This window comes from Anolis carolinensis, chromosome 3 (genome assembly GCF_035594765.1).
Source record: "Anolis carolinensis isolate JA03-04 chromosome 3, rAnoCar3.1.pri, whole genome shotgun sequence".
Lineage (NCBI taxonomy): Eukaryota > Metazoa > Chordata > Lepidosauria > Squamata > Dactyloidae > Anolis > Anolis carolinensis.
In genome coordinates, this window is record NC_085843.1 from 233,313,955 (window position 1) to 233,341,473 (window position 27,519).

Genomic DNA, 27,519 nt, shown 5'->3' on the forward strand with positions numbered 1-27,519 from the left:
TGCCGGCCCGTTTATGTTGGATAAGTGAGACTCTACTGTATATAGTATTTACTTACTACCTTTGTAAGTAAAGGACCCCACACCAAGATTCAAGGATATACACATCAAAGGGCCCTGGGTATGCACTGAGGGATCTGGGTTATGCTGGGGACCAGAACACTGGGATTGGTTAAGGTACCCACAGCTCAAATAATTAAACATGGGCTAAAGAAGGCTACTCTTCATAATCAAGGTAAAAATCTTATTGTATGGATGACCTAGAGAGCATGCAAATTATGAGAGAAAGAAAATTATTCAGTGTGCTATCGCTGTTGCTTTTAAAGGAGCAAAAGTGTAAACACCTGGCCTGAGAAGGAGGGGGCCCTTTGATGGTGTGACCTTGTGCTCCTGAATTGGAGCTCACCACTCCAACAGTGCCTCAGGGAAAAAGCAGCTCTTCTCTGGATGATGGGAACTGCCTCACAGATAGACCTGCTCTGAGTGAGAATGTTTCCCAGGAAATGTTGCCAGAAGCTCTTCCTGATCCTGAGAAAGAGGTGAGGGAGGTGGAAGATGCTGGATTGTTACCTGTAACTCAGCGCCTCCAGTTACGGAGAGATAGTGCCAAGGAAAGGCAATTAAGGTTTTCCCAGCATTTGAAAGATAAACAAAGGGATGCCAGGTCTTAGACTAATAGCATCTCCATGGGAACAGGTTCGGTTTCTTAAGTTAGCCCCTTGAGTTATTTGGTGTGACAGCAACTTTGAATTTTCAAGAGAAAGTCACCTTTTTCATGTGCTCTAGAATAGGAGCTGCTGGCCTTGTTTTCATGTCATGTTTTCTTGCTTGGTATTTGGGAATCATGTTTTGGATACAATTCTTGGTCTAAGTTCTATGGATTTTTGGCTTTACTTTCAGTATTGGACTCTGCTGTTTGTTGCATCAAGAATGTTATTTTGGAATGTTTTTTGAAGCCAGTATTTGCGATGTACTTCTACTATTGCCTTTTATATATACATTGGAAATACTTTTCTATTTTGTACTCTGAAATGTACTATTGAATAAGGTTTTTACAGAATCCTTTTTTTCTTTAATAAACTTTAAATCAGTTGATTGATTCCTGTTGGCTGAGCTATATTTGGATAATGAGCTCTTCGTTTTGGGTGAAAAGGTGTCACATAGGTGGCTAGAACAAAAAGATGTTTTTACTTACCGTATTTTTCGCTTTATAAGACGCACTTTTTTCCCCCCCAGAATAGAGGGGAAAAGTCAGTGCGTCTTATAAACGCAATATCTACATTCACCATACAATGCAGTTTGAAACTGCATTAGAGAGCAGTGTAGAGTGTGTCCTCCCCCCTCCCCGAAACATTCCGAACAACTGCCACTTGTGGCGCGCAGGGAGAGCCAGTTCCTCCCTCATATCTCGCTGTCAAGCGGTCTCGAGCCTCCTCCCTCTTCCTCCTCCCCCTCCCCCTCCTGCTTTCCCTTATCGCTCACTCTGAATGGGCTCCGTCACGCGTGCGACGTGAGGCGTGGGCTGCTGCTCTTCCTCCTCCCCCCGCAGACAGTGTCCCTACGTAACCCTTGTCTCAGAGAGAGAAGGAGAAAGCATCCTACTAACGCACTGCCTCTTCCCTTATAGAGTCAAAAGGCACTTCCGTGTGTGCGTGTGCATGTGCGTGTGCGTGTGGAGACAGACTGGCCCCCTCGAAGGCTGGAGGAGGAGGCTGGGCCCTTCCTGGAGGCCTTTCCGTGCCTGAGGCGCCTGTGGGGAAGGAAAGAGGGAGGGAAAGAGAGAGGGAAGGAAGGAGTGGGGAGGCATGCCCGGCACGTCCCCAGCGCTGGCAGCAGGCGAAGCGGCTCGCCCTTGCGCCTCCTTGTAACACAACAAGCGACACCATGGCCGCAGACCCCCGAAAGCGGCGCCCCTGTGGAGGCTCCTTCTGCAGGAGGAGGCAAGATGGCTACCTTCTTGTGGCTCTGCCCGCCCAGGATGGAGCCCGGCCTCGCTAGGCGCCTTCTCCGTGCGGGACGGGCGGGCAGCAGGACCACTGGTGGGTGCCCTTCTCCCCCCTCAGATGTTATTTTATTAAAATGTTCTAGGTCATCTTTTAGTTCAAATTATTTTTCCCTATTTTCCTCCTCTGAAAACTAGGTGCGTCTTATCATCAGGTGCGTCTTATAAAGCGAAAAATACGGTAATTATTTTGTAATTTAGTCTTCTCTAAATGCTCATTTCCCCCAATACACACTTTTAAAAAAGAGCCAGCCTGCGTAGCTGTACTGCTATATGCTCCCTGCAATGTGACTACACCTAATTATAAAGAAAAAAGAAGTCTGAGTGAAAGCATATTATTTTATGTGTTAACAACTTCTGATCAGATTGTGTCTCGGGAATTGTACCCTTTTGACTCTACTTAGTTGGAGAAGACATTCCAAAGACATTACCTAATCAGGGAACTGGAAAGGTGTATATACAAAAGTATTTAACTGCAAATTGTCGATCATTTTAGATTATGTTGGTGGCAATTAAATTACCACATTTTACCAATAGAGAACTAGGGCAGGTAAACAAGGAAAACATTGACTATTTTAGCTACATTAGTATCAACCAGTCTAGTATTTGTGTCCCTGAGAGAAACTAGTCACATATAACTGATATTTATCACCTGTTTTACTGCAGTTCTTTTTGCAGTTTTGTAATATAATTTGTTGGCAAATTGCATATTTCTTATGGTTTTTTAAATCTTTCCAAAAGCCATGAGAACCCCAGACATTTCATCAAGAGCAAATTTCTAGCTCTATCATATTACGCCAGATGGGCAAGTCCTTATACAAATCCTTAAATTGGAAATCAAGGAGCACCCTGGAAGCCTGAATATCTGTGCCACTGCATACATAAAACCACTTTTACTATAGTTTGTACAGCATACTCCAGACTAATCATTTATTAATGTAGCTTAAAAGTGCCACTCCGCAGTTTAGCCTGGATTCCCAGAAACCCAAATGTGGGCCAATTCAATATTTTATTCACTATGTTTGTTCAAGTTTAGTAGTTGAGTGACAGATTTTTGTTACAGGGGAATGGGGTTACATCTGCAGCTCTATGTTAATCTGGGTCTTTTAAGGATTAATTTATAATGTTCTACTGCATTAGAATTACCTTCAAAAAAAGCTCTTTAGCTACCTCAGTTATTTAACATACTTATATGGTATTTAATTCACATTAAGAGAACTTTCAAATGTTTCCTAACACCACCATGCATCCCTGAAGCCAAAGCACTTGTTTGTCCAAAACGACAAAAGACCAAAGCAGCCAATGAATCTAAGACTCTATTTCCAGACTGTTAAACCAGAACTCTTAATGGGGAAACTCACCATTCTGTGTAAATTGACTCGGAAATTCATGTTATCATCATGCAAGAATGCATTTGCATATTGGTCCTATTGAAGAAAGAAAGAAGCTTAAGTACCGTTACTTTAAAGCTGTGCTGGGATGCATGAAAACATAAGTAACTCTAGTTATGACTGGGCCCTTGTTATCTCTTGGGTTTTTGGTTCCAGAATACACACACTTTAGATACAAAAATCTATGAATTCTCACCTCCCAATATATACAATGGCATAGTAAAATGATGCCCCATGCATAAAATGGCGAAGAGTGCAAAAAATGTGCAAGCATTGATATTATTATTATTATTTTATTATGACACAGCAAACAAGACAGATATGCTGGATTTCATTTCACAACATCACAAGTCGAACACTTCCCAAGCGTCTAGGACTGTGTGATGTATTTTCGGATGATGCGTGCAGATCCCAGTAGGGTGGCCTTTTGCAGTTGGCAGATGGTAATTTTGTCAATGTCTATTGTTTCCAAATGCTGGCTGAGATCTTTTGGCATGGCACCCAATGTGCTGATCACCACCGGGATCACCTGTACTGGTTTCTGTCAGAGTCTTTGAAGTTCAATCTTGAGGTCCTGATAGCGGCTGAGTTTTTCCTGTTGTTTTTCGTCAATGCGACTGTCACCTGAGATGGCAACATCAATGATCCAAACCTTTTTCCTTTCCACAACTATGATGTCTGGTGTGTTGTGTCCCAGAACTTTGTCAGTCTGGATTCGGAAGTCCCACAGTATCTTTGCATGCTCATTTTCCAATATTTTTGCAGGTTTGTGATCCCACCAGTTTTTTACTGCTGGGAGGTGGTACTTGAGGCATAAGTTCCAATGAATCATTTGGGCCACATAGTTGTGTCTCTGTTTGTAGTCTGTCTGTGCGATTTTCTTACAGCAACTGAGGATATGATCAATGGTTTCGTCAGCTTCTTTGCACAGTCTGCATTTTGGTTCATCAACTGATTTTTCAATCTTGGCCTTAATTGCATTTGTTCTGATGGCTTGCTCCTGGGCTGCAAGGATCAGGCCTTCTGTCTCCTTCTTCAGGGTCCCATTTGTGAGCCATAGCCAGATCTTCTCCTTATCAGCTTTTCCTCCAATTTTGTTGTTGTTGTTGTTGTTGTTGTTGTTGTTATTAGAATGGTCAATGTGCCAAAATGCAATCATTGATATTATTATTATTATTATTAATATTATTATTATTAATAATAATAATAGAGGCGGTACTAGGCTGCTCTGTCCTTGCTCCTGAACAAGTGACAGAGAAAGCCCGAAAACCTGTGAAGTAGCAGGAGGTTACAACAGGGTATAGAGACACATCATCATAGTACTTGGCGCAAAGCAAAATCCAGTTTTGGGCTTTTCCCCCAAATATTGTGTAACCATGAATGGCTGAATCCATGAATTCAGAACCCAGAGATACAGAGCGCCAACTGTCAGTAACTCCAAGACAACTCACAGGAGCCAAACAATTTCAGTTTTCAAATGGAGCAAAGAATTACTCCTTGACCATGAAGTGTAACTTCAAAAATCCAAGATACCAAATAATACAGTAGAGTCTCCTTTATCCAAGCTTTGCTTATCCAAGGTTCTGTATTATCCAAGGCAGTCTGCCTTTTAGTAGTCATTGTTTTTGTAGTAAATGTTGCAATGGTTTGGTGCTAAATTTGTAAATACAGTAATTATTACATAACATTACTGTGTATTGAACTGCTTTTTCTGTCAATTTCTTGTAAAACATAATGTTTTGGTGCTTAATTTGTAAAATCATAATGTAATTTTATGTTTAATAGGCTTTTTCTTAATCCCTCCTTATTATCCAAGATTTTCGCTTATCCAATGTTCTGCCAGCCCGTTTATCTTGGATAAGTGAGACTCTACTGCATTATTAGGTAACCTTCCCCTAACAGGAGCCTTTCAAATATTCTAGTCTGTGACTCTCATCATCCCCAGGCAACATGACCAACAGAGGGGATAACAACTCTTTATCAGAATTCAGTTGTGCAAAGTGCAGCTGATCCCTGGAACATACTTTGGAGCCCCCTGAAGCTGTCTACCAGTCCCAAGCCTCCCAATTGTTTTAGCTGGTGCAATCTTTAGCCAGGCTTTGTGCAAATCCACATAGAAAGCTTCCTAGATGCTTGAAAATACACAAAAGTACACCCCAGAACCCTATATTATCCCAAAATAGATATTTTTCTCTGTACTACCTCTAAAATGGTCACAGGAAGTAACACAATGTCACTTTCTATCACCATTGTGAGAAGGACTGCAGATGAAAACAGAGCTATCTGGACTTACAAATGGGCCATGCAGGCTGGATCTGGGGAGAAATTGGCCCCTGGTGCCCAATGCAGTTGTCCATCCCTGTAATTGGGCATGTGTTTGATCCATCAGAATAACAGAACTTTTTTGGAGATAGGAAAGCACCAGAGCATAATATCAAAAGCCATGCCTGTCCTGTCCCCTTCCCAGATTTGCCTTTCTCTCAATTAAATAAAATGCCTCTTTCTGCCTTTAAAACAAAAATATCCAAACTGTGTCTATCAGATCTGTATCTATAACCTTTGATCTTTCCAACTCCCCAAACTGCCCTTTCTCTGAAAAAAGATGACCGAATTATCTCTCCAAGAGGCCCCCGGGAGCAGTGCTTCACCTTTTAAAGAGGTCACAGGGGCACCCTACACTGTTCAGTATCTTAGAAAAACAAACATTCGTTTCTGGTTTGATTTGTTTGGCATTTTTGACAGCATGTGTTTCCTGAGGGTCCTGGAGCCTGCCCCCAACAAAATGGGATCAGAAATCTGTCAAAGATGCCCATCCTCACATCTTGGAAAGCACAGATGGACCTAATTAGTCTCTCATACTCTCACTAGATCATTCCGCACTGCAACATAAGTAATAGAAAAGATGAGAGATTATCACTGTGTTGGGTGACAGTAACTGGTAAACTCTAAAACAGTGATTTTCAACCTGTGGGTCCCCAGATGTTTTGGCCTTCCACTCCCAGAAATCCTAACGGCTGGCAAACTGTCTGGGATTTCTGTGAGTTGTAAGCCAAAACACCTAGGGACCCATAGGTTGAGAACCACTGCTCTAGAACGACATAGGTCATAACTCAGCTTCCAGAAGAGGTAAAGAAATGGCAATATAGCATAAACTAGAAACTAATACATGTATTAATAAGATGGAATATATAGGCAAAAGGACGTACCTCAGCTATACACGTCAGAATAATCAGACAAAGCTTGCCACTGTGGAGTCTATGTTCGTCTGCAAATGAACAAAAATGGGTTTCACGTGAACTACTAAGCTTTGATGTGCCAAAGGGCCAGTATATAAATTAGGAAACACACTGTTCCATCAGAAGAAGAAATTGAACTACTGGCAGCATGTCATTGACTAAGGCCAAGCTATTACCATAGCAGAGAAACAAGAAAAAACCCAAAGACTATAAGAAGGCATTTGCTTTCAACCAAAAGATTTGCTACCAAATTCTCCTTTTCCATCTTCAGTATGAATCTTTTCCGTTATTTTTCAATATAGAATTAGGCCACTGATCTGTTCTACTGCAAAGATGTTGTTTCCATTTGAATTTCTCTTCAGGTAGCAGGGAGAGCAGAGGATGGCATAACAAGCTCTTGGTGGTTCAGTTCAGATGTTCAGATCTTGGCTTAATAAGCCTAGATAGATACACGTGACCTTCATATACTGCCCTTCTTCTTCTTCAGGTTCTTCATTTTGTGTAAGCAAGGAAATAAGTTTGGAAACCACAGTTTACCGCACCACCCCATTACATCTAAATAAACAAACTATGATTAATGTTTTCCCAATGAAGTATACAGTCGATCCTTGGCATCAGCTGGGGTTTGGGTCCAGGACTGCAATACCACACTACATGGATACCAAAACCCCTGGATACTTAAGGCACATTATACACAATGATGTAATGAAATTATTTCCCTTATAAAAAAAATAGCAAAATTAAAATTTGCTTTTTGGATTAAAAAAAATATTTTCAAGCTGTGGGTGTTTGAATTCATAAATACACAGACCTAGCTGTATGAAAATGTGGTTTTAGGTTAGCGTTCAGATGCTAGCAAGTCTAGAAGACATAGCTATAGCTCCAAGTACAGGAAAAAAAACAGACACTGACAAATGTCTATCTGGGGCCACAAGCTGGAGGCTTTTGATGGCTCCTTCCAGTAATGATAAGCCATGATTTATTGGGACGTTCAAACCATTTCTGTTGGTAATTAGTGACAGATACACATGGGCATATTTAAAGGCAGGTGACATTCCTAGTCCTAAGCATGATAGTTTGGAAACAAGCTAAAAACCTTTTCAAGCACAAAAGAGGAAGTAGCCCTGGAGAGTGCTATTACTCTGGAGCCTTGTTATCTTTTCACTGCAAAACCTTGAGGCTTACTGATCAGGTGCTTCCACAGTAAAGCTGCCTCCTCGGTAATTACATGGCAAGCATTACTACTCAATGCTAAATATTTGGGCTTTAGATAATTCACATTAAAGATGATGTACTATGTTCAATCACAGGCTGCTGGCTATGAATCTGCTGCTACACTGAGCCAACTTTATGCCACAACACTGGAACAGCTTACTACTCTTTACAAGTGTTAGTGTGTTAAAAATGGCACAGCTCCCTTGAGATGGCATCCATATTTGTCCTTTGTAACAGATGCCAAGAAAGAGATGTACTGAAGTTCTGCTAGTAAAGAGTTCTGCGCAGTTAGGAAACTGACAAAGAGGCACACAAGAGAACATTTAAAAAATGGGAGATACTAACATGAAAATGGTGCTCGTTGGGATTGATTTATAAAATGCTAGCCACGCTGAGAATTGGAGAGTGGGCATATAACTCAGTAACAAAATAATAAAACCCGTGTGGTTGATGCACAAGATGATACAATACCACTCTAGCTGCAACAGTAATCATTCAACCTTTCCAATGATTAACAAGATTACTCAGCCATGACCAGTTACATCCCGGACTAAAAACAAATGCACAGAATCTAGAAACAATCCTCAATAAAATGTGTTTTACAGAGAGGAAAAACATAAGCTCCTTCTCAAAAGGCATACCTTCTTGTTAGCAAATTCAGCTTGACTTACAGCGCTTGCTGTCCCAGGCACAAGGGAGATGGAGTGATTGTGTTGCACCATTTAATGTTACCATGCATTACATGAACTGCAATGCAAATTTCAAAGGACTAAATGATGCCACAAAGGCAAGGCTTGGTAGAAAGTATCTAAAACGCTGTCTTTAGATAATTTTTGATGCTTTCAGAGATGGGATACCAAGCAAAATGTTGTACAATTGCTTACCTTTGGTGTCTTGCATGACAATGGAGCTGTACTTTAAGAAAGTTATCAGCAGGTTGCTGGTCTGCACATCTGCATCTAGCGGCAGCTCCACAGTGCTTATAACTAGGAAAGGTCAAATAAAATTTACTCATAACCAGCAGTTTGCAAAACCCTCATGACTTCAGCTATGGCAGCTTCAAAACTCACAGGCATTTTTCCTTGTCTTCGCAACTGTTTACAATGCTACCAAATATCAATCAAGCTCTGGGCCAACATGAATAAAGATAAATTGATTCAGTAATGGAACACCTTTCACGGCAAACGTTTACAGAATTGTCCATGGAAATTATTGTTTTTACAATATTTTTCCACCTGCCCATTATTCTGTTCTGTAGATGTAGTCTTACAAAACAGAAAATCAAAAGTTTCCATTGGATTATTGTTTCTAAACTGGCCAATTCCAAAACAACCACATTACTGAAGAAAGGAGTAGGAATAAAATCTATTCTTCCAGATCTGCATATTTCTTCACTGGTTCCACTTTCTTGTAAAATCTTTTCAAATACTGCAATCATTCATCAAAGCCTTTATCTAAATATGGGATAAGAGAAGAAGCCCGGATCCTAATTTCATCAGAAACCCAAGCAAATATATCATTCCTCTCCTTCTAGAAAGACTCTTGGGTCAGTAATATTGTCTACCACTAAGAAGCCTGTTCCTCAAATGATGAAACCAAATGTTGTATAATGTAAGACCTAAATATCTGTTCCTGGCTTTGCTTTTGTAGAACAAAAGAGAAATTATGAGAAAAACAAGGTAGCTTGAGACTGGTCAGTTGGGTGACAAACATTCTGTGTGCATAATTCCTCAGTTCATTTCCTAACAAGACTCACAGCTTAACAGCATAAGCTACAAGTACACAACCTTTCCATACAACCCATAATTCACATAGTGATTTAGCTAATATGTATTCAGTAGCTATAACGGGTCCTTCTGGAGCTGTTATGATGCACGCCATGAATGAATATTTAACAGCAGCAAGTGAAATCAGTACTTAAGATACCATGGTGACAAGCATCTTAGACACAGTTCATGAAACTGAAAAAGGTGAGTCTTTTTTTAAAAAAAAATGTCTATAGAAAGTTATTGTTTAGCATAGCTTGCTTCCTGCAGCTTTGATTCTTTCACAAAGGTATTATTTTGAAACTGGAAAAGAGAATTTATCACTACTACAAGCAAGATGCTGAGCAACTGGTTTCAAACCATAATTCTGTCTGCAAATTTAAGGAGCTGAAAAAGCAACCAGAACCACATGCACAGGGACTCACATAAATGCTCAAAAATACTAACCCAGGGATATCAAACTCATTTCCATTGAGGGCCACATCAGTCTTATGGCTGCCTTCAAAGGGCCATTGAATCCATCCATTGAGAATCCGTGGATACAGAAGGCCAATTATAATTTTTAGATAGATGTTGGTGCTTTTAAGTTTCTGCCCAATCTGGGTCCACATATATTAAACAACTCTCATCGATTTTGATTATCCATCATGCAGATTGGTTATAAAGGGAATTGCAACCTAACAGCATTTGTAACTCTGAGGTTGGGGAAAGGTTAAAGGACATTTTGAAATCAGACATCACATTCACAAGACTTGTAGCCAAATTTAAAGCCCACTATACTGATGAAACAAGACAATCTGCAGTCTACCAGGTTACTGTATCATAATTTCTATCAGTCTAGTCATGATATCTAATGATGAGAAATACAGAACTTGTATTCCAGCATCTGAAGGGCTACATAAAATGACATGGCAGGCTGGATTCGGCCCATGGACCTTGAGTCTGACACATGTGCACTAACCCAAAGAAAAAGTGTCCTTTTACTTTAAATTGGATGTATGTAGTAAGCCCAAGGGGAAATGAAATAACCCAGCATGACTTTTGAAAACAGAAAGCTAAAAATCTATGAAACCAAAAAGTAGTTGAGGCATGCTTTGGATGACTGGGAAGACAAGATCTGTGTGTGAAAATTATAGGGAGAGAACAAAGACCTTTCCTGATGCAGGTCAAACTGAACATTCCCCTATTATTGTTAATCAACCTCCCGGCAGAAGAAAGGCAGTACTCACTATGCTTGTCTGCAACAGTCTGCATTTATCTATGTAGATTAGAGTTGGGGAGGGAGGAGATTTTTGAAGGTAAGCACAATTTTGCTTGCTGCATAAAAAAAAATGTGTGGGCAGATACATTTGCAGTGACAATCTGAAAGAAGCCTAAGCAGCTCCCAACCTTCAGCATCATATGGAATACATATGCAGAGAGGTAGAAGACATAATTTTTTTTAACTGAAGCTTTTAATATCCATGGCAACCAAGAAGAATCTATTTTCCCAGAAAAGAATACTCCTCTGCTAGGATATCAGAGTGACCTGAATAGCAGCTGTAAGAGGGCAAAACATACAGCTCTCACCCTCAGACGTTGTATTCAAACCCATCACTTTCTTCTACTGAGCAACCAGTGATGCATAAAGCAGTCAACATACACCAAAAAACAATGCAGTAAGGTTTAGATAATTGAATTTGTTTTCTCCAGGGTGACCAACTGCAATGTTGCACACCTAATGGAAAAACTGGCTTCTGCTTAAGGACAACTGCCTTCCTGAATAACAAAAATAGAAACAGGGAAATCCTCATCTAGGGGCAATTCACAACCATCCTCATGCTGCGGATTTATTCTACTGGTTCCAGGTACAGGTGAAAAACTTGCTATTGACAAAAGTGGCAGGTGCTACTTCATTTAGAACAGTAGTTCTCAACCTAGGGTCCCCAGATGTTTTGGCCTTCAACTCCCAGAAATCCTAACAGCTGGTAAACTGGCTGGGATTTCTGGGAGTTGTAGGCCAAAAACATCTGGGGACCCCAGGTTGAGAACCACTGGTTTAGAGCACAAGCACATCATATACAACCAGAGAACAAATAAAAGAGCTCACCATCAGAAGAAGGTGGTGTGGTCCCAAGTGGAGTAACTGGAGTTGTTGGAACTGGGCTTTCTGGCATTGTCACCAAACCAATTTCAGGGTGACTCTGGGGATCAAACAAATACATAGAGTTAAGCTGCATTATCCTTGTATTTCTCCTCCCCTAGCTGACATGACTTGTACTCCATACTGAAGTTTGTGAATTGCTACCATACATATGGAAAGACCAAAAAGTGCACTCAATCCAGAATCCTGTTGATACACTGTCGATGTAATGGTCTTTTGGGCTATTAACTGTACTTTTAACCAAGGTGTTGCAGTAGCTACAGAAGGAGGAGGAGAAGGAGGGAGAGGGGGAGTGGGAACGGGAACAGGAGTGGGAGAGGGATGTAGTTTATTTTACCTCCGCCCCAACCATCTCCTTGAAGAGACTCGGGGCAGATTACAAGCGGGACTAGGCCCAGAATATACAAAAAAAATATATCAACTAAAACGTAGTTAAAAACATAATAATATATAGCAGTCCAATTAAGGTAAAGAAGATAAAGTTGTCATTCTCATCATCAGAAAAAGAAGACTGCTGGCTCCAAGGAGCCTCTTCGCCAATACCAGGCATCCAAAGTGGTCCATAGAGGCAAGGTGCTTGGAAGAGGCTGGACTAATCCAGCCTGTGCAAACATCTTGCTTCAGCAAGCTTAGTTTTAAACCTCACCTTGGAGAAATAAGATACTCAGAACTGGTTGCTCTCTCTCAACGATTAGAATGACTTGGCCTTACTACTACTACTACTACTAATAATAATAATAATAATAATAATAATAATAATAATAATAATAATATCCCACTTTTCTCCCTCAAGGGAACCAAAGCAGCTTATAACATATTAAAATCATATAAACAACAATAAAAGTACATCAATAATAAATATAAGCATCATAAAATAAACAAATCTGAAAAACAACTACAATGCTACTTCTTTCTCAACTGCTGTGGCCATTTATGTCCTGCCCCATCATCGCTAACACCTACATCAATACAGTCACACCAGCACAGCCCCCTCGCCATAGGATTCCGGGTGGCAAGAAGCTGGCTTTTACAGAGTCAGATGACTGAGTAATCTAGTCTAGCATTATCAATTCTGACTAGGTAAGGATCCCTGGGCTTCTTCGGGAATGATTTTTTTTCTTATTTCTACCTGGAGATCCTTGTTGGTATCTCATTAAGAACCAACACAAAACCTGTTTAAATTCCATAATCAGATGAGATTGGTTGATATGGTGGGAACAGTCGCTGAGGAAGCAAGATTTTCCTCCCTATCCTTATATTGCCTCTCTCAATATAGTCATGTTTAAAGAGCAAGTCAATGCATCATATTGCCACCTCACTACTTAACCAAAGTGCTGCAGGCAATAACTAGCTTACATAAATAACATTACTGTTATTGATTCTCCCTGCTTTCTTTCACTAGTTCCTGTCTACATTTCATCTCCACCAGCAGTTCCCATCAAATTTCTAATATAACTTTACACTTGTTAGGAATTCCATTTTTGTCAGTCATCTATGTGTTCAGGCAACATTTCAGATCAGCATATGATTTTATTTTATATCCAACAGTGAAGTCTGTTTCACAGAGTGCCTTTCATATCAATGCATTTCCACTGTTCACTCCACAGCAAGAGAGTGGAGTGATGATTTAAAATATGTTCTGAAACTACCAATCTGCTTTTAACTGCACACATCTGGAAGCTTGCCATGGCAGAGCTCTAGATTCTCTGTTTTACTAATGAACTCTTTCTCAATCCATCTTGAAAGAGAATATACAGCCAACTGTTGTAGTCTTAGTTTTTGAAATCAACCTCTAAAACAAGCTTTGAAATAAACTGTTGCTGAATATACTGCAGGCAAACAACTCGGTTTCCATGGAATAAAAGCTTAGATTTTCCCATTAGTGGGTTTTACATTTCCTTTGCCAGCTAAGGGATAACAGCACCACCTAGCAGCAAGATATGGGCACAACATTTCTGAAACATAGCTTCCAATATACAGTAACATTGTGGAAGCTATACCAAGTTCCACCTCTCAGCCAAAAATCTGCAGTTCAGTATGTGCAAAGCAGATACAAACCAAGCAAAGTAACTCAAATGCACATGGAATTACACATGTTTTAGCTGTATTCCAACCTCAAGCCCACAAGCAAATAAAGTACTCTTATGCTGGACATAGGAGTCCCTGATAGCGCAGTGGGTTAAACCCTTGTGCTGGCAGGACTAATGACTTGAAAGTTGGGTTGCTGACCTGAAGGTTGCTGGTTGGAATCCAACCTGGGGAGAGCGTGGATGAGCTCCCCCTATCAGCTCCAGCTCCATGCAAGGACATGAGAGAAGCTTCCCACAAGGATGGTAAAAACATCAAAACATCCGGATGTCTCCTGGGCAACGTCCTTGCAGACGGCCAATTCTGTCACACCAGAAGCGACTTGCAGTTTCTCAAGTCATTCCTGACACGAAAAAAAAGCTGGACATCAGGGGTATTTTAATTAGAATGAATGCAGAACACTGAGACTTGGAAAATTATCTTAAAATTTATTTACAACAATACGTACCACAACATTTACTGCAGTAGAATTGGAGAGTACTCAGAAATGGGGTTCTATCTTGGATGAATTGTACTTTTTGAAGAACTGAACAACTGAAGCCAATCTGGCATATATCGCAGAGAGCTAGCTGGATGAGGTTGGAATTGTTTAATTTATCTTTTTTGTCCACTGGAGTTCTCTATGTAACTCTGTGCAAGAACAGGAGGCAAAATGAAAGAGCCACCGTGGTTTAGGTGTTTTCTGTATGTTTATATCAAAAATGAATATACAGGAGACATTAGGAATTCTCTTGGTGTATTGACCATTCCTCTTACTCAAAGTCTCCCTTCCTGAACTAACCAGGGTTAGAATTAGAGTTCCCTCAGTGTGTTGTGCTGGACAAGTTCTCCATTCATGCAGAGATTACCCTGTTAGGAATGGGTCGGAACATCATAGATGCCATGAAAAGTATGGGCCCATTCCAAGTGAGATCTGTTTTCACTCATACTACTGGGCATACTCTGTAATGGTGATATGGGGGCAGATGAATTGCCCATAGTTCTATTAGCATCATTGCCTGGTGAGGTTTAAACCTGCTGTGACTCAGCACTTTTATGCAGTTGAAGAAACTAGTTGAGATGACCACCCAAGAAGGTTTAGGGACCCAGAGGCTTGGGAAAGATTTCTTAATGGCTTGGGGAAGATTTCCTGCTGCTCTGACAGACAATTTTGTTGAAGATCAATCAACATCTGAAATGAGGGTACAATTATTCTTGATTATCCCCTCTTTTGGAGCAGAGCAAAATCAGTTCCCTGTTGCTGGCAGCAATCAAATGAGATGGTAACTACAGCAATAGTGGCAGAAAACTCAAAGTAGGCCTGATTGAGCAGGGCAATAGAAGTGGAAAAAAATTATTCTCTACCACCATTGCATTTGCAAAGAGCCAACCAGTGGAGCCATTTCATCTGGAGAGATGTCTACTACATACTGAGAGACTGGTGTGAGGAAATAACTACTAGTTGTAGACAGCATGTTCAGCCAGCCTGAGTATCCAGATCACTCAACAGCTTTTATGAACAACTTGCCTAGGTTTTCTGCAGATAAAAAGACTTACATCTACCTTGTCTTGGTTACTACAATTGATATAAATCCAGTGGAAGTAACATTGGCTCCTGGTAATAACACTATGTAACAATATTTGGGGGTCAAAAATATTCCTGGTTTGAAAGTTATTTCCTGTTTAATTGTGCAGTACATACTTTGAAAGCAGTTATCGTATTCTAGAACAGTGGTTCTCAACCTGTGGGCCCCCAGATGTTTTGGCCTTCAACTCCCAGAAATCCTAACAGCTGGTTAACTGGCTGGGATTTCTGGGAGTTGTAGGCCAAAACACCTGGGACTCACAGGTTGAGAACCACTGCTCTAGAAACTTCATTTTTGTGGGTGAGGGTAGTACTATTATTTCCTTCAGCCTAGGCACTTCATTTGTAATTTTCCTTAATGAAAATATGCCATTTTTAATGTGCAGAACACAACAAAGTTTTTGCAGTTTAATAAACTCTTTTTCCATGTTTTTATGATAGAACCAATTAGGAAATAGCATTTATAACCCAGGAACAAAAATTGTGTTACATAATGTAATTGATGCCTTTTAGTTTGCACAGTCTGAAACTGTAGGCTATATGATTTTTAGAGAGATGAGAGCTACCACATTGCTGTTAGAATTTGCTTTTCCTGGCTTATTAAAATAAAGTCAGAGAAGAACTTGCCAAGTAGCCGATACCATGCTAAATAAGAGTTCTATCTTTCCTGAATGTGATAATTGTTAGGCCATTATTGATCCCCTGGATCCTTTTATTGAACAATTACTTGTCATGTCCAGCGATCAATATATAGGTAAAGTACTGGAGTTTGTGATGAGAACTCAGCTATAGGAATTTCTGAAAGAGATGGATTAAATTGATCACAATTTGAATCTCATTGGAAGTCTAGTAACAGGTCACCTTGGTGAGTGATCAATTCCAGGAACAAGATGGAGCATTTCCAATGTTCTGCTAGATCTACTGAGAGCTTTTAGTATAACTGACCATGGTATCTTTCCATGACTCCTTACTGGAATGGGACTTTGCAGTGGCTCCAGTCTCTTCTGGAGGGATGAGCCCAGAAGATGGAGCTAGGGGATTTATATTTGTCCTCTTGCCATTTGTTTGTGGAGTTCCTAAAGGCTCAATTTTGTCTCCCATGTTTTTAAGTGGATCAGGGCAAACAAACTGAAATTTAATTCAGAAAGTGCTCCTTGGTCTGTCATAAGATAGATCAGGGAATAGAAATTCAACTTCTGCTGAAGGGGGCTATGCAACAGTCACACCAGTAACCTTTAACTCAGGTGAGAAGTAACACGATTTGTTACTGACAGTAAATTAAATAAAGCAGAAAGCTCAAAGATTAAAAGCAACATTGAAAAGATCTTAGAGGGAAATTTTGTGAAGCAGATTTAGACATAAATCAACAGTCAAAACTGCTGCTCTTGATTCTAGACAAAAAGCAGGAAATCTGTGGCTTTCCATCTGCAGTATTCTAAACTCTTAACTCCTGTCTACCCCAGCCCGACTGGTCAATTGTTTTGGATAATGGCAGAGGCAATCCAATGCCATATGGAAGAGTGTACATCCCTATGCCTGCTCTAGGTGATAACGGTAATCTCTACTGTTCCTAGCACAAATAAGAAAGATAGATTTTTGTTTGTTTTAGAATTATCATAGATGTATTTCTACCACATAGACTGACTTAAGAGTGCTAAAGGAGGAAATATCTATTTTACACAGTACCAGCCTAACTCATAGCATGCACATACTAAACAAACAATTCCATAGTTTTTGTCCTCTTTCTTGATATTTGATAAGAACATATATATTTTCTTTCAGAATCATTTCAGCATAGGCTAGTCTGCAAACCTCTCAGAGCCCAGAGAATATAGAGCCTCCTGTTTCTTACTTTCTTTGTGGATAAGGGAGAGACAGGCAGGCAGGCGGGGGGGGGGGGGGGGGGGGGGAGGTGGAAAGAGAGAATGTGACAAAAAATATGAGCATGAGGGGTTTCATATTGAGAGGAAGGCCTACTTCATATGCTAAGCCACATGAATATGCACATGTATATTACTAATGACTATGCTTGGTTGTAAAAAAAAAAAAACAGGATGGAAGCCAATATCTGTTAGAACAGCTTTTTCATAGTTTAATTTCCACTCTTGTTGTCACATAATAGGAACAAAGAATCATTCCCCACCTGGGCCAACACAGTGATGAAGTTTCGGTTCAAATGCACAGCTTCATACAAGGCCAACAGGATGGCCTCGTTGGTTCTGCAAAAAAAGCACACATAACAGGACACATTCATTGCATCACTTAGTAATTTTGGGCACTCCAGCTAATGAAAAAAGGTATGCTTATATTTGAAAGCTACATCTTTGAGGCTTCCAAATCTACTAGGCAGGGGATTAGACTAGATGGCCTCTATGCTGCCCTCTAAGTTTAAGATTCTATAACATTCAATAGATAGAGGACTGAACAATTTGGGAGACATTACTGAGAAAATAACATACAGTAGAGTCTCACTTATCCAAGCCTCGCTTATCCAAGCCTCTGGATAATCCAAGCCATTTCTGTCGTCAATGTTTTCAATATATCGTGATATTTTGGTGCTAAATTCGTAAATACAGTAATTACTACATAGCATTACTGCGTATTGAACTACTTTTTCTGTCGAATTTGTTGTATAACATGATGTTTTGGTGCTTAATTTGTAAAATCATAATTTGATATTTAATAGGCATTTCCTTAATCCCTCCTTATTATCCAAGATATTCACTTATCCAAGCTTCTGCCAGCCCGTTTAGCTTGGATAAGTGAGACTCTACTGTATACAGTACCTGCCGAATAAACAGACTTCACCAGCAGATATGCAACGATGTACCCTCTGAGGCCGACTTTAATACACAGGCATGTTTAAACTGTGTATACTGAAATCATCAAGGTCAACTGGACTCAGAAACATACTGGCAATCCGATTCCATTTGCTCAGCCTCCACCACCACCACATGGCTGGTCACATTTGGTATCACCTGGTTTCCAGATCATTTTAGAGGCAATGAATTCACAGATCCTAAACATTTAACCATTATTTGGCTAAAGCATGGCTAACCATAGAATTACAGAATTGGAAGAGACCACCAGGGCCATATAGTTTAACCTCATCAATGAAAGAATACACAATCAAAGCACTTCCAACCAATAGTCATCCAATCTCTGTTTAAAACGTAAAGGAGACTTCATCACACTTGGGCAATGTATTCCACAGTAAAACGGCTCTTATCATTGGGACATTCTTCCTAATATTCAGGAGAAATCTCTTTTCCTGGCAAGATCCAATCTCCGTGGATAGCATAGAAGCACAGCAGTCTAATCTGGAATAAACACTCCTAAACACTGTAGGTTCTTCTAAACACAACCTGTATTGTGTCCAGTGGAACCCAGAGACAACAAATTTAGTCTTTTAGGGTCATGCAACCTTACCTGACGCCAAGTGAAATCCCTTCCTTCAGAATACTCAGATTCTTAAATTCCCTGTTACGTTTTAGCGACACACAAAAATCTGTGTGCTACCAAAACTTGCCATCAAAAGCACTATTTCAGGATTCATAGCCTCCTTGATAATCGATGGAAATAAAAGGTACATCATGAGTGCCATCCACATATGGTAATACTGCAGCCAAACTGTGCTGAAAACAATTGCCACCCGGTTTTTTTTAATAGGTATTACATATTATGAGGGGCATCATATACATTTCCTGTATCCCATAGCCACAAGGTGGGGCTGACATTTTATAGCACCATCTTTGGAGACTGATCCACTAGAAAGGGCAGGATGTCATGTGTTACAATGCCTATTCAGCGAAACATTCTAGAAGGACATCACTGTCAATGGTACTGAAAAATCACTGTGAGATTTGACTTGTACTTTCTCCATCCAGTTCCAACACAAACGGAACCAAAACTGCTTCCATTCTAAATCCTGATAGAATCTGAATGGATTAAAATAATCTTAACACCCCAAAATATCTGGTATTGAAAGACCACCACTTTTTCAAATAGCAAACAGAAATTTACCACTTGTGAAGTCCAATCCCTTAGCTCAAAATGCTCTTATTAACCCAAGAAGTGTACAGATTCAAAGAACAAGGTATGTTTCAGTCCTCCATGTACCTTGTCAATAGGCTGAACAAACAGAAAGGTATTCATGATAAGATGATAAGTCAGTGTCCTAACCTCACTAATCTCTATGTGCAAACCATGGTACACACATTTGCATGAACAGAAGCAAATTTATCCCCAAAATGTAAGAAAAAATTTGTCACAGTGGATTTCTGAACACTTTATGCTGTAGTCTCCCAGGTCTCTACCAAGGAAACTGTTAATTACTTTAAGTAGCTCCAGACACTGACTCTGAGCAAATGCAACATCAAAAGCAACATCAAAATAAGGGTTCTTTGCCATCACTACTGCTATGGCCTGTCTGTAAAAGGGCTCTTTTGTAGGTTTGGACACGGCTGCAGTGAATTTATTGCCATTGTTCTCGTCACCAACTGCTTCATGCTTTCAGTCCTCAGGATTACAGTGGGTGGGTAAGGTATGACCTAACTGCTCTGTAAACAGCCAAGAATATTGTTTGTTCACTTTAAGTTAAGTTTTAACATTGTGACGTCTATGATGTAGTCATTTAGCTAAACAAACTGTCTGCCCTTGAACAAACAAATGATATCCAAATGCTGTGTGGGGACACATCTCCTAGCCTGCTTCATTTTTGCTCACATTCCCTTAAAAATTTTAATAATATATTTGTTCTGCTGTCCAGAGTCAGAATGCAAGTGCAGCATCTGCTAATTCACTCATGTACCAGACTAAGTGGTATCACCTGCAGTCCTGGCTGCTGAGCTGTTACTTATTGTCCCTTCATTTACATTTTTAAAATTAAAAGCTAATTCCAAGATCAGTTAGCATGGAACAACATTTTCAACTTCTAAATCAGAGTGGAAGATGACCATGTAATGAATGTACTTACTGAACTGAGATTTTTTCATCAGCATCAGCTATGAACATGCTGCCCACCTATGGAAAAAAGTAGCATTGCATATGTTAAATTCTACTGAGACCTTTCCCCAAGAGAAAATGACTCACAACTCTCAAAATAAACACTGAGCATTTCTAAAGAACCTTTCATATCACTATTCACAACATTTGGACTGAGTCCTTAACGTGGCAAACATTATCCAACAAAACACAATAAGTTCTTACCATGTTGGTCAAGGCTGAGAAAAACCCACTCTGATGCTCTTCCTCCTTGTCTTTGTACTGTCTGAACAAAAAGTACAATAACAGAAAAGGTCACCATGTTACAGAACTATATAAGCAAGTAAGTTGGTCATTATGTATTTGACCAAAATTCTTATGGGAAAAAAGGAGAAAACTTTAAAGCCATTCACTTTTATCTTCAAAGCAGAACCCTAAAAGATATCAGGAAATATATTTTTAAGGAACATGACAAATTCACAGGATGAGAAATACCTAGATGTTGGTTTTTGTTCTTTTGCTTCAGCTTTTCTCCTCCAAAGATATCATTTTATCAACTCTTTATCACTTTTGTTTAGAACAGTGCAACTGCCCCAAAATATATTCTTACAAGGACACATATATATCCCCATATAATGAGAAAATATAAAGTGCTACATTTCTCCTTTTAAAATCAACTTTAATTTCTCATGATTCAAGGCCTCAAGTCTTTCTCAAGTCTTACAACTATGAGGAAAATCCCATGAGCAATTTCTGCAAAAATATGTGTACTCTCAAAGTTACAACACACTCAGCAGTGGTGTATTTATCAGCAGCTTGATATCAGAAGGTCCCTGTTCAAGTGGTCCCTGGACAAAATGGTTCCTGCTCAAAAAAAGGTTGGGAACCACTGCTGTAGAACAACACTCACTTAGACAACAGACTGTACCCTAAACACCATTCTAAGAAGAATGTGTTTAAATATAAAGGATCATTAGCCAAATACTGGTAGTCCACATTGAGCAAACAGTCCACTCAAGACAGCAACCCCAAACAGAACAAGCCACATTATGCTGGCTGGCAGAAGCTGTACACTGAAAACAACTGTGCTTCTGTGAAGAATCACACATACTTTGATTTTGATTTTCTATATTTTAATTCTGATTTAAGAAGCACAACTGAAGATTTGAGCACAACTGAAGATTTATTTCTACTGCACTACTGAATTCAACATACACATTTAAAAATGTACATGCAACTGCAGATATGCATACATAACAGAAGTGAGATTAATTGGGTGAGGTATGGGGAGGAATTAAACTCTGTTTTGCATGTGAAGAATAGTTTCCACTCCAATCCATGGGAGATTTTCCACAAATGTGAGACAACATCTTAAGGGGGAGCAATTTTCACTGTGGCTACAGTAAAAGAAGGAAGATTAAACACCTACACTAATGCAGTTCTGCTATTCATTACCCCTTCCTAGAGTGGCTATTTATACTTCTTAAAAATAACAATTAAATGCACATTGACATATTTTATTAGGCCATTTATGCAGGAAGGAAAGAAAATATAGTGACGTGGTTTTGCCCAACCTGCTTCTGATTAGTGTCTGCAACATAAACTTGTCCAGTCAAAAACTTCTATTGAAGAATAAATACAGGGGAATAATTAGGGATCTTCTCTGTGTAAACTATTTGCCTCCGCTGCTATCCAGCACCCAATAAATGTTGACAAATCTCTCTTCCTTCATTTTGCTCATACTGAAAACATCTATCTTCTTCCCTCCCAAGACACCATGTGCAGTCTCAGTCTAGTAAAGATGCGGTTAGTAAAAGGTAAAGGTTTTCCCCTGACATGAAGTCTAGCCGTGTCCGACTCTGGGGGTTGGTGCTCATCTCCATTTCTAAGCTGAAGAGCTGGCATTGTCTCCAAGGTCGTGTGGCTGGCGTAACTGCATGGAGTGTTGTTACCTTCCCGCCAGAGCGGTACCTATTGATCTACTCACATTTACATGTTTTCGAACTGCTAGGTTGGCACAAGCTGGGGCTAATAGCGGGAGCTCACCCCGCTCCTGTTTATCTCACTGTTAATACTACACCATCTTGGATCACAGATAGAAAAAAGATGTGATATAATTTAAATTTAAATTAAATTAATAAATGCAAATACGAGAATCAAAAAGAACCAGCAGGAGAAACCAGTGAATGTTCCACTATTACAAACTATAGAAATCTGTAGAATAGTGTTTCATATACATCCCTCTCTGCATAAAGCTCTGTGGTTTCCCTTCAAATAACTGATTCCCAGAACAGAGCTGTTAGGTGGAATTAGATGAAGTTGAACACTGGGCTGATCTACTTCATTAGTTTCTACATGGCTTGATTATTTCTTTTCAATTGATTTTACGTACTTCTACCACTGAGGAATATCAGAGTAATGGTAATCAAGTCAGAAGAAAACTAATACAATATGGCATGTATTCACAACTTGGTTTCCTATGTGAAACCAAACTTCTAACATTTCTGTTCTTTTGAAGCGCAAAATATGAGCAAGAATACAGCAAGATCAAAATATTTCATTTGCTATTAGGCTGTCTAAGTAATTGGTGGACTGATATATCAGGAGGTTTTCTCAAAAAGAGAAAGGTAACAACTATATAATTGTAAAAGCAGATATTAACCTACCGGTTGTATTCTGATAATGCCTGTCCAACTACAAGTCCCATTCCCTGCAAGAAAAGAGCAAATGTTTAAGTTTCAAGTTCTAACTACATATTGCATAAATTAGAGCGAACACACAGTAGAGATCTCAAAAGCTTCTTCTCTAAATAAATCACAATAATGCTCACAGAACTCAGTTTATAGCCTACAGGTCTGGCTTCATGCAGAATTTCCATGTGCTTAATTCCATATAAACCATATGGACCGGGAAATCCAGATTCAAATTACCATTTATATATAAAGCTCATAGGTTAACCTTGTGCCAGTCACACACTCACACAATCTAACCTATATGGCTGTTGAGAGGATAAAACTGGGGTGGGAATGGGGTAAAACACCTTGAATTCTCTGGAAGAAATGGTAAAATACAAATTCAGTACTAGTTATTCTACTGGAGGAAGTAAGAACTACCATTCCAGATTTGGAATAGTTCCTCTGTTAATAGAAAGAGAAAGAGAAATACGGTAACCATTCCCACAGACATCCAGTCCATCCCAAATCAGTTTTGCTGCTTTCTCATTTACTGTCATTAATAGAGAAACCGAAGTGCTTGAAATTCCTTTTATTAACAGTGTTCAGCTCAATGTACTGTCAAGGGCTTTCATTGCAGAATCACTGGGTTGCTGTGAGTTTTTTTAGGCTGTATGGCCATGTTCAAGCAGCAATCTCTTCTAATGTTTCACCTGCATCTTTCACCTGCATCTTTTGCTAGTATCTTTAGAGATTCTGTTCCTTTAGTCTTCCTGCCAAGTAATTTGCCACATGCACACAGCACTCACAATCTTTCATACTCACATTGAGTGTGGCCTCATCATCTATTATCGAAAGTTTCACTATGTACGGATTCACAGACTGCAGAAGGAAGAAGGAAAGTCATGAGTTAATTTAGTTCCTCAGCAAATCTAAGAGAGCTTATAGACAGCCTTGCCTTACTTGTCCTGCCAGGATATACACATGCCCCTTAATTAAAAACATGGGACTCCTTCATGGTACTACAAGTCACTGTTATCCTGGTCACATTATACATCTTAGTGATCGTGATCATTTCAGTAAAAAAAGTAAATAAACAAATATATACTGGCTTTAAAGACATATAGTTTTCTGTGCCATTAACTGAGCAGCAATGCAATCAGATTCATGTACCAAGCATATGAATGCCACATAATGAGACACTCTGTGCAGATTGTCCAGCCTACAGCAGACCCATATTAGTTCATGTGTGAGACATGGACTAGTGTAAACTGAATTATCTAAAAGAAGAAATGCAGCCCTATTCCCTAAACATGTAACTCAGCCAGGGTTTGACTTTACATTTAAGGACAACAGTCCTGCCTCCACATCTGCAGTTTTGACTTCTGCAGATGAATTTATCCACAGATTTGATTAAAGATATTCTCTCTAGGAATTTTTCGATCTTCCAGTGTGACTGATCAAGGCTGAAGGATTTGGAAATTTCTAGAGAGAACATATCTCTGATAATCTCTAGGTCCTCTAATGCAATTCTACATTCAGTTCCCAGCAGAAGTTGACCACAGAGTTGTGCTGGAAAACTTAGAAATTCCTACAGAGATGTTCTCTCAAGTTTAAAAAAAAACATTTTTTCACTTGTGGGTTTTCACTTTCACTGAGGCCCTGTGTCTCTTAACCTCAGCAAATCTGATGATTGTATTACCAAGGCTTAGTCAAAGACAAACATGCTCTAACATTGCCAAAATTTTACTATTACTACTAAATGGATACAAAAAAGAATTGACAAGCCATTGACAGAATCAATATCTAAAATAAAAGGAATTACAATAAGATTCTAAATGGGGTCAAATTTTAAGAAAAAAAGAGCTAATGAATGAAGAAAGGCAGAAAGGTTGGAACACTACTGAGATTGCTGTGTCATCTTAAAGACAGACAAATGTGTTATGTTGTAAGTTTCCACAAAGTACCTATCCTATTGAACAGAAGGACAGGGATAGCTAAATGTGAGGAAAGCAGAATGCCAAGACTAGGATACCAGGAACAGGGAATCTCACAGAGCAATTCTATGCACACCTACTCAGACATAAGCAAAGAGATATTGTATGTGAGGCTGAGAGAAAGCAACCTGAAGCATAAGCTCTACTTATGATCTACTTAATCAGATACATAACCCAGCAATATATTTAAATACTGCAACTCAGACATAAGTGAATTTGAGGGCACACTGTGGGAGGAGCTGGATCAGTGGTTCTCAACCTGGGGCCCCCAGATGCTTTTGGCCTTCAATTCCAAGAAATCCTAACAGCTGGTAAACTGGCTGGGATGTCTGGAAGTTGTAGGCTAAGCAGAACAGAAGGTTGCAAAGTAAGATCCTTTCCTGTATCAGGGATCTTTGTCATTTCCTTATTTCACTTCCTGTTTTTAACAGTCTCCCTCACTGATCAAGCATGAAAGGTAGCTGCCCATACCAACCATAAACAGAAACTCCATAGCTAGCAGAGCACGCAAAAATCTGAAAGATTTTGATTCCACCAAAACATTTTTAAAATATTTTCCCCGACATCTTCGACATTTCTAGAAATGTCCCATCTTTAATCATTATTATAATTACCCTTGTCATTTAGTAGTTTTATTTATATCTTGCCTTTTCCTACAGGCCTGGACCAAGAAAATTAAAATAATAATGTTAAAACTCTACCATCCAACACCACACAAAAAGCAGAACAGATTCTTCTTCATACTGCTAAAGTAAACCTTCTATCTTTACAATTCCTCTGTATACTCAAGAAATCTAACCTTTCTACAGAATGACCTTTAGGAGATGAACAGATAGCTTTGAAGCCATTTACCAATATCAAAAGAGCTTTGTTTCACACAAAGGCACTATTTTGTCTCACAAAAGAATTACTCATTTGGGAGCAAGAGCTTGCCTCCAATAAGATCTCATCAGTGAGCTGGCTCAAGACCCTTCCATAGAAGCACCCACTCTTTGTTTGGCACCGAGTTCTACTAATCACCAATTGCACCCAACTGAATAAGGAGCAGACTCCAGCACCACAAAGTTTTGAGGGCAAGTATGGCAATATCCCAGTCAAAGTAGAATGAGGACACCACCTTGGAAACATGACTTTATTCTGGGAAATACCAGATGCACCTTTGGAAAAGACAGGGTTTAGAAGAGGTATGGACAAACTTTGGCCCTCCGGGTGTTTTGGACTTCAACTCTCACAATTCCTAACAGCTGGAGCTGAAGTTTGTCCATGCCTGGTTTAGAAAGATTTAGCTTCTTGAGGAAAAGTACAACTGAGTCAGCCTCAAACTGGGTGACAAAATAGAAAAAGTGCGCACATTTGGCCATGTATGTCATATACAGAGTGTTGGCAAAAACTATATTGTGAACAGTAGTCTGTAGGAAATCAGCAATTTGAAGACATCATAATGGAAAGAGAGGGGGAAATCCAGGTATCGGTATGCAACCCTTCATGAGGAACAGAGAAATAGAAGGCTCTGGAATTCTCCAGTAGAGGCACTGTGAAAGGAGAAGAGCCAGAAAGAAAGGTAGAGTCAGCCACCATAATGCTTGTGCTGTCCCTATCTATCTTCACAATAATCCTAGTAATAAGTGGAATGGGTGGCAAAAGCATGGAGAACATAATGCAAACATGGAAACGAACAGTTTCTGCATTCATCCTACAGTAGTCTTTGCTTTGGGACAGTGGTTCTCAACCTGGGATACCAAGATGTTTTTGGACTACAACTCCCAGAAATCCTAGCCAGTTTACCAGATGTTAGGATTTCTGGGAGATAAAGGCCAAAAACATCTGGGGACCTCAGATTGAGAACCACTGCTTTAGGCAATCTGTAACCTGCCATCCCCACAAATAAAACATAGCAGAGACCACTGAGTAGCTAGTTGCCTCTTTTGAGAAATGGAGTCCTATGAGCTGAGGCAGCCTGCACAATTGTTGACTTGACCTTTGACCAAGTGATGGCTATAGCTGGACCTCTATTTCTGAGACTGATAAAGGAATGGCAAATGTTTTACATAGGTAAGTGTTACCTATGTGAAACATTTGTCACTCCATCATCAGTCTCAGAAATAAAGGTCCAGCTGTAGTCATAACCTTGACTGTCACAAAGACATGGATCACTACAATATTGTCCACAGCAATCTGTACAGTATGCTCCATGAACATATGCTTAAATATATGAATGGCTTTGCTCATTAGTAGAAGACCTAGTAGACGAATATAGAGATGACACTTCCTTCCCATGATAAGTTGCTCAATTTTGTGAGGGTTGCAATGCATTCCTCTTCGCAAGAAAAATATAATTACAACTGCTGACAAAATACAGAGAAACCAGAACCAAACTCCATGAGGGAGATAGTAGTAATGTGTCAGATTAACTGCGGGGACAAACTGAGGTGAAGATGCTTTGGACAGCAATTAAAACCTGCCAG

General features: G+C 39.6%; 1 protein-coding gene across 1 annotated transcript in view; it reads right to left on the reverse strand.

Annotated features, from left to right (window-relative positions):
* The window catches only part of armh3 (armadillo like helical domain containing 3), a 156,312-nt gene that overhangs the window by 111,426 nt on the left and 17,367 nt on the right, over positions 1-27,519 (reverse strand). The window contains exons 9-17 of the mRNA XM_003224228.3: positions 23,883-23,939; positions 23,052-23,095; positions 20,611-20,671; positions 20,378-20,424; positions 17,546-17,621; positions 11,697-11,790; positions 8,726-8,827; positions 6,597-6,655; positions 3,361-3,426 (exon numbers count right to left, since the gene is read on the reverse strand). Of these exons, the coding sequence (XP_003224276.1) occupies positions 3,361-3,426; positions 6,597-6,655; positions 8,726-8,827; positions 11,697-11,790; positions 17,546-17,621; positions 20,378-20,424; positions 20,611-20,671; positions 23,052-23,095; positions 23,883-23,939 (606 nt within the window). The remainder of the gene's footprint in view (positions 1-3,360; positions 3,427-6,596; positions 6,656-8,725; positions 8,828-11,696; positions 11,791-17,545; positions 17,622-20,377; positions 20,425-20,610; positions 20,672-23,051; positions 23,096-23,882; positions 23,940-27,519) is intronic.